Genomic DNA, 13,716 nt, shown 5'->3' on the forward strand with positions numbered 1-13,716 from the left:
TTTTGCGTTCCAAATCTATAGCGTAGCCTCAAATTTATCTTGTAAAATATTCAGTCTGGGGACGCTGGTCACAGTAATAGTGAAATGCCAAGAGTAATATGCCGGCAACGACTGATAGTGACTGCGTCAGCGATTGCAGAGACGCACAAACGGTACAACAGTCACACCCTACTACTGTCACTGCCGAAAACCAGTTATTGTAGTTAGAAACAAATCAACATTTTCAATTAACATCTAGCAGTGCATGATACACTCCATGTGCTAATTTGTTCGAATTTGAAACATTACAATAGGCTACTACAATGCAATTGAAAATACCGTATGACAACGAAGTAAAGGTACAACTCACTGGAGAGACAGTAGAAATGCAGAGAAACTGCATAGCACATTATGGAAAATCGGATTAACTGGTGGAATTTGTGCTGATTAATATCGAGTGCCTTCCGTTAATCGTTTCTAGGACCGGTACATTTTTACTAATATCAGTCGAAATTTGTATGACCTGCGATATCGCTGCATCTTTGTTATTGTATAATGTCTGTGGCTGTCAGCCATCGATTTGGGAAGGGTAGTGATTGTTATTTATAGTTTTGTTTTAGTGTCACTTGTAATAAAAATTAGTAGTTTTTTAAATTAGTGTAGCTAAAGAGATTGTCATGGAAGTAAACAATACATATGGCACAGTGAGTAAATGTTACCTCAAATCCTTATTTCGGAAGCGAAGGTTCATTTATTGAGCTTTCGTGGCTATCAAATATTTAACATATCTTGTCCCCATATCTATATATGAAACATTGTCAACCTATTGTCCGCCCATATAAATGGTTTTCTAGTTGACGTAACTTGCTTGAGCGATGCTTTGTCTTCGAACAATGTATTGTATTGGACACAATTTATTTCTAAATACCAACAGGCTTCGGCTCCTAGCGACGCTCAGCATCCGACAGTACCCATTAATTTGAGTACATCATTACCTACCAGTAATATATTGCATGATGACACCACGCTGAATGCAGCATCAGCACCGCTATACAACGATGATATGGTAAGGTGTCAACCTCTTTTCTTCATTTGGTTATTTTAGCTGCACATGAATCAAGACGTATCTAGTAGACATCTATATAATGGAAAAATATTTAAAAAATGTATCAGCTAAACATATCAAGTTTTCGAAGCACATTGTGTGTAGGAACAGTTCAGTCATTCACCCATCGTGTTCTGTAAATCCTATCATGAAGAACAGTTTTTAAGGGCTGTGGCACAAATTAAGTTATATAGTGAAAGCCAGGCAACTATAGCGTGCTATGTCTGTAAAGTATGCTCACAACAGATGAACTGACTAGTACTTATGTACCCACTAATCATGATAGTTAGGTAGGCCTACATACACTTGTTCGTCTTCGCGCATACCGCCATCAGCTGTCTGTATACTGATAAAGTCAGGATATCGCTAATACAAATATTAGACTTGTAATTATGTTCATGAGCATATTCATCAGTATTCTGATAAATTTTAGGAGTGCTTAATGATCTATTCTCTTACTTTGTTTTTAAATATTTAGGGATATTCAATTTTCTTTCTGATTTTCAGTAGCAACCTGTTATATATGTTTGGGTCTAACTGAAGTGTTGAATACTGCTTCATCAGCCGACTGTCAAACTCTGACGTTCCAACCCAACCGAGACCAAGGCTATTCTATAGATCAGTCTGTCATTAGAACCTGTGTTTCAGATAGTAATATAGATAGACACAAAATAAGTTTAGCCAACGTTCAATTCTCTTTATGTTTGCGCACATGTGGCATCACGTGCCACATCATCGTCATGCTTTGAGACAATGCCATCTTCAGGTATTGGCAGGTTCAGACAACCTAATTTTTGCATCGGGATACAAAACTCCATTTTGAGAAAGAGACACAAAGTCTGTTTGGAAGTTATTTCGACTACTAGTATTGAGGTTGTGAGTTACTGAGTTCATCCTAAATTCACTCTTGTTGTTAAACACAAGTAGTATTGGGGACTTTAAGTATTGGCATGCAAGTGTACAAATCCCTAGGTCACTTAAAAGGCTTCTGCAAGATATTCAGTTATCAGCTGTGCACAATATTCTTATTGCATTCTTCTCTCACATAAAAACTCTCTTCACATCAGCTGCAGTGCTCCAGAAGATTGTCGTAAGACAGAACTCAGAGCAAATATGCGAATACATCAACAACACTGTGTGCAGATCAACAAAGTGAGAGAGAGATTTCTGAGTGCAAAGAGGGGGAACTGAGCTTTTTGGTTAACTTGTCCAGATGCTGTTGCCATGTATGTTTATAACTGGAAGCCCATGAAGAAGGTATATGGAGCCTCAACCAATGTGTGCACATTGATTTCTACTTGTGTTAAGTTTTTAAATCTTTTTCATTTGTTTCATAAAACAAAGGATTAAGCTGTTTTGCTGTGAACCAGTTTTAAATCTGTTTCATTATTCTCATGGCAGTATCAGTTATGATGAGTTCAAGTCCTTTTTGAATATAGCATACCTATCAGCAAGTATTTGAAGAGCCCTCCAGTATCGTGGGTAAATCATTTAAGATGATCAAGAACAGGAATGGACCAAGCACCAAACCTTTTGGCACACCATATGTAGGCCTAATGTTTCCTCGCTCTGAATTGAATCTTATTCCTGTTGTGTCATTTGCTAAAGTGACCCTGTTTTTTCAGTTGTTAAGAGATGACTTGATCCATGCAAGGGCAGACATCTAATGCTATAGGCCTACCATATTAGTTTCATTATCCGAATTCCATGACCTACCAAAGATTTTACAAGATCAAAGAAAATTACTATTTTTATTGATTTCTTTACAGAAGTGAAATTAAGCTGTTGTTAAGAGGTAATTCTCAGAAAGAAGGGTCGGGTCAATCTAAAGTTTTCTGCTTTGACCCGTGATGTAACTGTGTTACGTTGTCATGCCACAATGACATGGTGTTTTTCAGACAGATTGTATTTGTAGATGGCGTGTTGTAGTATTTATGGTGCTCTCTTGTCTTGGATGTTTGTTTCAAATCTTTTTGTTAGGTATGTTGGCGAGTCATTTGGCGTTGAGAGTGGAGTGTGTCAAGTCATTATCAGAAGAGTTAGTGCTGTTTTGCATGTGAGTTGTTTCGATTTTGCATATTATGGCTGATGGATTCGTGTTTGAGTTTGGAATGATCAGTGCCATGTGTTTCTTATGGTCGAGATTTAATGTTTTTTTTTTTTTTTTACTGGTCACAGATACTACAGAAATTAACTTCTAGGTTGGCCATTTGAGAGGTTGTTTTCGTGATGTATTATTTTTGTTATTGTTCTTTTTGCAGGGAAGTTTGCTTGCAATTAATTGTTTTTAGGGGGAAATGGGGAGGGGGAGGGGAGAGTTCTAGTGGAAATAGATGAGTCACAATTTGGGAGAGATGGTCCTTGTATGGATTGTGGTGGGGTGGGGAGCTATGTCAGGGAGCGGGTTTTCAGATGTTTTTCAGATTTAGAGATAGACTAAATGGGTATTAGTGGGTTTGATTGAGGATTATATTTAGAGGGGTAGAACTAGTTTCTGACGATGGTTCTTTTTTTTTTTCCTAGGCATTTAGGGAAAAGAGGGTATCAACAGTTAGGATTTAATCACACTATTCAGTTGAAGGATTGCAGTACTGAGGCTTGTACAAATATATTAGAGGGGTATTGTGGGTCTGTTAAATCCATTGTAGAGAAAGGGAAGAGGCACTGTTCCATCTAGTTGAATACTTTTGGCAGAAGAATGTTACGGATGATTTTTGTCCATTTCATTGAGTACTAAGGACTATAGGGTAAATGTTTAGGCCGAGGGTCATTAGTCAAAGAGCTTTTTGTGGGGGGGGGGGGGGGGGGCGCATATAATGTGGTTAATGTGGGAAGAGGGTGAATTAGGAGTGATTTAGCTCTTCTTTTGTTTGGAGGGGGTTTATTTGGAGAGCATTGGGTTTGGAAGTATGGGTGTAATTATGGATTTCGTTTTGCTTTTTAGATTGGGGTGGGGAGGGGTGTCTTTGGTTGGTAAGTATTTTTGTGATTTTTATTTTTTATGTGGAATGCTATAGTGGGTGTGTTTATACTTGTAGTTGTATGTATACATAGAAATGTGATTATGCAAGTTTTCATGAATTTCAGGGTTTTGTTGTTAGTGTTCGGTAATTGTGTTGGATTGTGGTTGGTAGGTGTTGTGTACATTGGTTATGATCATTGGTTACATTACTTTTTGTCATTATGTGAACGACTTTTGGTTTATTGTACTGTAGACTTCGTTTTAGATGGATAGGTGAAGGTTTCAGTAATGGATTTGATGAGTTAAGTGTGTTGGTTTGTGGTACTGAGGGCTTTGTTTTAACTGTCATGGAAGTGAAGTGAAAATTGCAGTATTGTGTTTTGTGCAGGTTCGCAGTATCAAGGGCTTCATTTGACCTATACAGACAGTCAAATTAGCAGCTCTGGGTTTTTCTGCTGTGTGTGGGTTACTGATATTGTAACCCACATATAAAGGGCATGCGAATTTCAGAATACTTACTCTTTTTTTTTCCAAGAACTTTGAATTTTGTGCGCTTTATTTTTGGATTATATTTGTTTTGCAATTGTGTCACTATTCTTATTGTCATATATTTAGTTTTTTCCTGCCCAAAACCCCCTACTGCCCGCGTAGTTGTCTTGTTAGTTTCATTCTATTGCTGCAGTTAAATATTTAGCATGTTATTTATGTTTGTTCATGGGTGTAATGAGTGATGTCATGTTCATCATATTATATATGTTTCGCACTATTGATGATGTCACGAGTTGAAGATCATGGGTGGTACTGCAATTTTCGGGTTTGCTGAACATTCAGTATTCTCGTGTAAATTTGTGAACACAGAGGGCTCACCACCTGGATAGAAAGGTAACACAAGGGTGTTACTACCAAGTCAGCATAAAATTGTAATACTTCGATTGAGATATCATCATAATCGGTTACTACTCTAGAGTATTTTTGCAATATCTTTCAACAGGTGGCGTGGCAAATCTGATGTTTGGTGATGGAGTATGCATTACATGTATAATTTAGTTTATGGGATCTGCTTTTGATACCATTTTCGTCCATGTGTTATAAATTTCTGTTGGGAAGAATCCACTGAATTTAGCAGCTAGTGATTTGAATTTCATATTACCTTAGGATTGACCATTTCCTCCAGTTCCACTCATTGGCGTTGACCTATGTCATAACTCTTTTGTGTTGTGTGATGCCAAGGAGGTGCGATGTTTTTGAAATAGTTCGTGCTTGTAGAGGGCGTTTTGTAGCAAGCAGTGGTGCATCCTAGTGTGGAATGTTTATCTTTCTAAATCGTTTGCGAGTGGTATTAGGGTGTCATTGGACCTAATGCTGTTGTTACTTGGTGTTTTGGGTGTTGGTTTTTGTTGTCAATGAGTTATTTTAATGCCATTAGTTATTGGCTACTAATGTTTTTCCATTTTGAAATTATTAGTTCATTGTGTTGTTCATTGTTGGAAATTTTTTACTAAGTATGCATCTTACAATAAAGTTTACTAGTTGTTCATTTGTTGCTGCTGCTGGTACTGATATGGTATCTAAAATAAAAAAATGGCTCTGAGCACTATGGGACTTAACATCTATGGTCATCAGTCCCCTAGAACTGAGAACTACTTAAACCTAACTAACCTAAGGACACCACACAACACCCAGCCATCACGAGGCAGAGAAAATCCCTGACCCCGCCGGGAATCGAACCCGGGAACCCGGGCGTGGGAAGCGAGAACGCTACCGCACGACCACGAGGTGCGGGCTCTAAAATAAAATATCTCCAGTTATATTGTCTCTGGTTGGAATGAGTGACATATCATCAGTGCGTGGAAATTGTGAAACTGAGCAAAGTCTTTGCATCTCAAACCAGGAATGAGTATATATCAAGGTGTTCTCATTGAGTTTCAGTAATTATATTTGTGTGTGTGTGTGTGTGTGTGTGTGTGTGTGTGTGGTGTGTGTGGGGGGGGGGGTGCATGCATGCATGTGTGCCCCAATTAGATTCATTTATTAGGTGATTTTGGGTGTAAGTACGTTTTTATGCACTTTTGGTCCTTATTGTAAAAAGTGTATTGTGTTTCTTTAAGTTCATAATTTTCTTTGAGATGAGATGTGGGTATCGAAATTGGTGTTGGAGTACTTTTTTTGATTTTGTGGTTTGTAGCTGAAGTTCATATTTAATAGTTTACCCTGGTGCATATTGTGGAATGTGTTGTTATTATTTTGTCTTGTTAGTTTTTTTTATAATAGCTTTGCTACTTACGGGTTGTTGGTGCGTGGTCCTCATTTGAGCTGAGCTACATTGGTGAAGCAAAATTTACAGTACCAGGTTTTCAAGCTGTGTGGGAGACCCTGGTATCACTTTCACCATTCGAGCTGTATAGGTCAAGTGAAATTTCAAATTGTGTTTCTTGTGCACTCTTTTTTTGGGTTTGTTTTGGAGTGATATTATTCTTATTGATATATTTTTAGTTTGTCATCACACCAAAGTCCCTAATTCCTACAGTTCTCCCTTTAGTTTCGTTTTATTGGTAAACTGAAATACTCCAGATGTTACTTATATTTGTTTGCGAGCATTACGATCTATCTTGTGGTTGCCATCTCAAATGTGCTTGAAATCTGGGTGGCCAGCGTGTTGATGGCATGATGGGACAAAGCATGCAGGTAGATTTGTATTGCAGCTACTGTCAAGTTGGACTTACGTTCATTTGTGTTCCACTGTTTCATGCCCAATAATGTTCCAAAATGCTTGAATTTTTGGTGCATAGTACGTGGTTTTTTGTCTTTCTGATGACATGCTGAATGTTGTAAATGAGAATCTGTGCCTCTGTAAATTATGTATTCTTTGCAGTTAATTTCCATGCATGTTCTTTTTTCTTGTATATGTTCATGTGTTCTGAATATTACATGCATGCATTAGTACAATAAACTTACCACTATTGAAAAGTACCTTTCCCAGCATCCTTCAGACTCCAAATCCGCTACCTCATTCCTCATATACCTCAATGCCTTTATCCTAATTCACAACTACTTCACCTTTGAAGGGAAGGTACACAAACAAATCTGCGGCACAGCCATGGATGCCCAGTGAGACCCTACTATGCCAACCTGTTTATGAGCTATCTAGAGGAGATGTCCCTAGCCTACCAAAATGGCAATCATGTAGTCTGGTTCAGGTTCATTAATGATATCTTCATGATCTCAACTCGGGGCCAAGATGTCCTATCCTCATTCCTTCACAATCTCAACACTTTTTCTCCCATCTGCTTTATCTGGTCCTCCTCAACCCAGCCTGCTACCTTCTGTGACATGGATCTCTTCCTCTTTGATGGCTCCATTCACACCTCTGCCCACATTAATCCCACCATCCACCAACAATACCTGCATTTTGACAACTGTCATCCCTTACACACCAAAAAATTCCTCCCATGCAGCCTGACCTGAATGTCTTCAGTGAAGAACTCCATTGCACAGTATGCTGAGTGTCGCATCAGGGCCTGCACAGTCCGCAAACAGATCTTCTGTGCTATTGCCTCACACACCCCCAATCCTTCCATGAACCAGCTACAGAGGAGTACTCCCTTAATCACCAGGTGCCACCGTGGTCTGGAACAAAAGAACCACACCCTTTATCAGGCCTTTGATTACCTGTCACCACCTCCCCTCCTAAAATTATGTTTTGTCACCTAACTAACCTCGACAACATTCTAGTCCCTATGCCAGTCCCAATCCCTGGCCACAGGGATGACATCCCTGCGGAAAACCCACAAGCAAGACCTGCCCAATTGACCCACCCAGCACTTCCCATTGCACAGTTGGGCGTTATCATTACAACACATTCTCTGCTCCCGAAATTATCACTGCCTCAACCTATGGTAACCTACTGTCCCAGCACCATCCACCTAACAGTTTCCACCCCGTCCGTCCTATCACCTCCTCCCTATTCTCGTACTCCCATACTTTTTGTGTGCCGCCATCATCCAACGCACCCTTCCCCATTCCTTTCCTTTTGCGCTCCCTGTCCCCCCCCCCCCCCTCCTCCCCCACTCCACGCCCCACAGTCTCTGGACACTGCACCTGTTGGCAATCTAGTCACTACATGCTTCGACAAACAGTGCTCTTCTCTTTCCCCGCCCTGTTATCACTACCTCACCCCCTCCAGATTGCTGCTTCCATTCTACATCACAGTTGCACTCTGGTCTGAGCTGCCAGAGATGGCGGTCACATGTGCATGAGGTGTGCGTGCTTCTGTGTGTGTGTGTGTGTGTGTGTGTGTGTGTGTGTGTGTGTGTGTGTGTGTGTGTGTGTTTTCCTTTTCTGAAGAACGTTTTGGCGGAAAGCCATTATGTAAGTGTCTTTTTTTTGCCCGTCTGCAACTCAACATGTCATCTTTATGTGAGTAGCAATCTGTCTTTCCTCATATCATTGATATTCCAACCTGGAGTTACTTTTGTTAGATGCAGACTTAGTAATATAGTGGAAAAGGGACATTTCATCACCACTGAAATGAAACTGTTGATTAATGATAAACAAAAGAAACTATTTGCAACAGCAATGCTTGATAGTGGCATGTACAAATTGGATAAACCAGATAATTGTTTAGTGAAAGTCACACGCATATCACTAATGAACAACACAAACTTGTGGTATAAAAGATTAGGACGTTTAAGCCCTGACAGAATGGAAACTTTGCAAAAAGGTGTGGCTAAGGGCAGTAATTACAGAGTAGCTGTTGCTTTTCCATGTGTTATGTGCTTGGAAGGTAAATAGAGAAGATTACCTTTCGAGCATTCTGCGTTGAGAGCAAAAGGTATCCATGAATTAAAACATTGTGACTTGTGTGGACGGGGGGAAACAATATCAGTTGGAGTTACTAGATGTTTTTATATGCACTAAATGAAAAACATCACGTACCAGAAAGTATTAGTAATTTCAAGGAGCCAGGGAAAAATAGACTGGTTGTAAAATTTACACATTGTGCTCAAACAACAGGAATGAATAGGTGAACCAAGAACTAGCAGACTTCTTAAAGAATGAAGGAATAATTCATCAAACTACAATATCCTAAACACCGCAATAAACAGACTAGCAGGAAGGTGTAACAGAACATTAGTAGAAAAAGATAGGCACTTGTTATTTGTTGCAAGTGTACCATTAAAGCATAATTGAGAGGCAGTCACTACAACTGTTTATTTCATTAATAGATCACCTAGAAAATTTTTAAAAGGCATGACATCAGAAGAAACTATTGTCAGAAGAAAACCAAACCTTCGGCATTTAAGAATATTTGGCAGCAAGTCCTTAATCAGTCTACTTGAAGCAAGTATGCATAAATGGGATAAGAACAACATTGAATGTGTATTTTACTGGTAGGATACTCTGAACGGAGCAAGGCATGTTGGCTATTTCAACCCAACTAACAAAGAGGTGATACATAACAAAAATACTGTACAGAAGAATGATATAACATTGCAAGTTCTTAGGAGCAGTTATTTCTGAAATTAAGCAGAGTGAACTAGAAGTAATTGAATCTGAACCCATTACTGATGAGAATAATGATGGCTCAAGATGTACTTTATCCAATCAAAGCAGCTCAGAAAATTGAAATTCATGAGAGACAAATAAAAATTCTGTTTCTTCGCAGCAAAGTCAAATGCTTAGAAGATTATCAAGAATTCCAAAACCAATAAGAGTGAATGATTACATGATCTGCTATCCTACGGACACAATTGCGTTCAAGCAATTAAAGAAGAATTGCAGTCACCTGCTGAAATTCAGACATGGAAATGGAATTTTTACCCTCAGATATAAAGCTAATCGACGCCACGTGGTTTTTCAAAACTAAAAAGACTCTCCAAGGATACAGTTTCAGGTGTGAGGCACAGCTGGTAGTTCAAGGATGCATATAAACAAAAGGTTTAAGCTGTGGAGAAACAATTGCTCCAGTGCTCCACAATAATTCCGTAAGCTATCTGTTTGGTTTAGGCACTGAACATGACCAAAATATAGATCACTTAGGCATAAAGAGGAAGTTTATATCAAAAGCCAAAGAAATTGATATTAACACTACAACTGTTCATGATAGATGTATCATGAGGCTTAAGAAAACAGATTATGGATTACAACAAGGTAGTCACAACTGGAATTATAAGCTAAATGAAGCAATCTTAAATTTTAACTTTACAAGTAGTATATAATGGAACAGTATTACTTCAAATTGTTCACAACGTGTTATAATAATATTATTTGATTGATTTATGAATATTTGATAATGCTAATATGTAGAGAGAGGTAATCAACACCTTGTGAAACTATAAGATGATTTGATAACATCTGTTTATCTATTGTTCTAGCTGTAAGCATATACGCAAACATTAAATGTATAGCAGCCATTAGGCTGGAAGACAGCCTTCTTGTTGTGTTCTGGAGCACTTTCTCTACAAAGAGAATTATGTAGTAGTTTGACACAGCAAACAGCACTGAGAAAGGGTAATATATAGGCCTTCCCACTTTCAGTTTTGTGAATACCATTTAGGCAGTATGTGGTTTAGTGCAGCCTTGAGCTGTAGGGAGTAGCCTGCTAACAGTGATAATGGCAGGTCATGTGACATGTTTTGAAAGACATTTGAGCTATCCTTGGTACAGTTGATGGCAACATGAGTAGTAACCAACAGTTCTGCAAATGAAAGTTGTCTCTATAATATCATTATTTTGAGTGCAAGAGTTTTCCCAGCAAAATAAGATGTGTCTAATGTAGCACCATATCAAGGGTAGCTATTATGGTTTTTTGATTACCCAGTTTATTAGAGATGAGAAGAATATGCAGGAATATCTTAGCACCATGTCCTCATCTGCACTACATCAGCAAAGGAAAGGTGCAGACAGTTTATGCTATATTACTATGTAGGAGAGCCAGACTCGTGCTGTTTAAAACTGTGTGAAAAGTGATTTTGATTTAAATACATAGATTGTGAACTGTAATGAGTGTTACCATTTCATTTCAAGCACCTATTTCATTTCATTTAAATCCTGTGTTAAAGTTACTAATTTCTGGTTGGAAAGTTGCACCATTTGAAGCAACAGTGTTGGTGTGCATTAATGCGAGAAAATGAGTCTCACAAATTTGATGGGTCACATTGTTTCATCCTTTGCCTGACTCTTATTGGCTTAAATTCATTCACTCAAAGTTCCATATGAAAGTAAATGATGCCTAATGACCAGTAGTAACTTCAGTTTTGCTTTCAAGTTTTTAAAGTAATTTTGTATGTGAAGTAATTTAGTCTGTAGATTTCATTTTGGTACCACAAACATCACTTTCATGAAACAATAAATTCAGTATCGCTTCTAAGTTGAATTAATAAGTTGACTCTACCCAATTCATGCCTTCAGGACTTTGCGACTCTTTGTAGCAAGTGTTCAATTGTTTTTCAGAAGGACCATTCGCAAGGTGAGTCAGTATTGATCCTAACCTAATAGTGTATGATGCACTGTACTTTAGTGGAAAACATCATTTCTCGAAACAATTTGTTTCACAATGACTCGTAGTTTGTCCAATTAACGATTCAGATGCAGCAAGATTCCCTAGTTAATTTTCAAAGAGGTACAAATGCAGTTAATTACAGTGTGAGTGTGCATGTTATATAAAAGTAGTGTTCAAAATGTATGTATTGTTGGTTTAGTTGCAAGTCGAAAGTTATGGGTTAGGAAAGGTAACCGAAATGGTGACACGGTCACACTGCTTTGCAGGAACAGCCAAAAACTCGTCACATAAGACGGTTTTAGAATGCTATCTTTTACAAATAGGAGGAGGTTGGTAGGGTTGTGACAAGATCAGCAGAGCCACATGTTTATCTAAGGAATAATGGAATAATACGAGGGTTGTTTTTTAAGTAAGGGCCGTTTTTATTTTTAAAAAAAGATACAAATACTTTTGTAAAAAAACTTATTTTCTGATTCTGCACACTTTTACCTATTTTTCTACATAGTTGCCTTGTTTATTTAAGCACTTGTCATACCGTACAACAAAGTTTTTAATTCCCTCTTCAAAGAATTCGGCCGCCTGCTCCGACAGCCAAGAGTTCACGGCCGCTTTCACTTCATCGTCGTCATTGAAGCGCTGCCCGCCAAGATGGTGTTTCAGGTACCAGAAAAGGTGAAAATCGCTAGGAGCAAGGTCGGGGCTGTATGGTGCATGGTCCAAAACTTCCCAGCCAAAAGAATCAATCAAATCCCGAGTCTTTTGAGAGGTGTGAGGCCTAGCGTTATCGTGCAGAAGCAAAACTCCTTTTGTTAGCATGCCACGCCTTTTGTTTTGAATTGCTCTGCGGAGCTTCTTTAGAGTTGCACAGTAGGCATCTGAGTTGATTGTTGTTCCTCGTGGCATAAAGTCCACTAGCAAAACACGGCGCCAGTCCCAGAACACAGTTGGCATAATCTTGCGCTTTGACAGCGTCTGTTTGGCTTTGACCTTGACGGGTGAGGTTGTGTGTCGCCATTCCATCGATTGTCGCTTGCTTTCGGGAGTGATATGGGATACCCATGTTTCATCTCCAGTGACAATTTGACTCAACATGTCATCCCCTTCTTCCTCGTAACGAATCAAAAAGTCCAATGAAGTGGCAAATCTCTTCCCTTTGTGGTCCTCTGTGAGGAGTCTGGGTACCCACCGAGAACACAGTTTCTTAAAGTTCAGGTTTTCAGACACAATTTTGTACAAAACCGATCTTGAAACTTGTGGAAATTCCAAAGAAAGAGTGGAAATTGTGAATCTTCTGTCCTCACGAATCTTTTTGTTTAGACTGCAGCCACCAAATCATCAGTGATCACAGAGGGCCGGCCTGAGCGTTCTTTGTCATGGACGTTTTGACGGCCATTTTTAAACTCTCCAACCCATTGACGCACTTTACCTTTACTCATTGCATTCAAGCCATAAACTTCTGTTAACTGACGATGAATTTCTGCAGCTGATAGGCTTCTCGCGGTCAAAAAACGTATCGCTGACCGTATCTCACACGCGGCGGGCGATTCAATAATCGTAAACATTATAAAGTAGCACAGCAATGCGTACACTTCAGCTACAGAGCTGCAAATTGCATCAGTGTGAACGGGAAGGATGCCGGCAAGTGGCGCGGTGGTTTGTTGCGGCGTCCGCGTGAACTACGGGACTATACGCGCAAACGGCCCTTACTTAAAAAACAACCCTCGTATATTAATTAAATATTTTTGGAAGGTGACTATCAACAACCATCAGGTAATGTATAAAATGCATGTTTGACCGTCAGCTGCTTTTATTTTAAACCCAAATATCAACCAATTTCAGTCAGGGGCCATCTTCAAAGATAAGTGTTAAAATGGTTTAAGCCACAACATTACATTTGTAGAAGCAAACATACAAACACTAGTGTACACAGAGCAGACTGCTCTGTGTACATCTGCTGATTGGTTTGAAGAACATTCTGGACAATTCAAGCAAATGATTTGGCCACCCGGATTGCCCAACATGAATCCCATCGAGCATTTGTGGGACATAATTGAGAGATCAGCTCATACACAAAATCCTGTGCTGGCAACACTTCCGCAACCGAGCGAGGTGGCGCAGTGGTTAGCACACTGGACTCGCATTTGGGAGAACGACGGTTCAATCCCGTGT

The 13,716-nt window shown here is 39.2% G+C and overlaps 1 protein-coding gene across 1 annotated transcript in view; it reads left to right on the forward strand.

The window, feature by feature from the left end:
* The first annotated feature begins 541 nt into the window (after positions 1–541).
* Positions 542–13,716, forward strand: part of LOC126412624 (NEDD4 family-interacting protein 1-like) — a 57,944-nt gene continuing 44,769 nt past the window's right edge. Inside the window, exons 1-2 of the mRNA XM_050082299.1 lie at positions 542–683; positions 914–1,045. Coding sequence (XP_049938256.1) covers positions 657–683; positions 914–1,045 — 159 coding nt within the window. The 5' untranslated portion in view covers positions 542–656. The remainder of the gene's footprint in view (positions 684–913; positions 1,046–13,716) is intronic.

This window comes from Schistocerca serialis, chromosome 7 (genome assembly GCF_023864345.2).
Source record: "Schistocerca serialis cubense isolate TAMUIC-IGC-003099 chromosome 7, iqSchSeri2.2, whole genome shotgun sequence".
NCBI classification, from domain to species: domain Eukaryota; kingdom Metazoa; phylum Arthropoda; class Insecta; order Orthoptera; family Acrididae; genus Schistocerca; species Schistocerca serialis.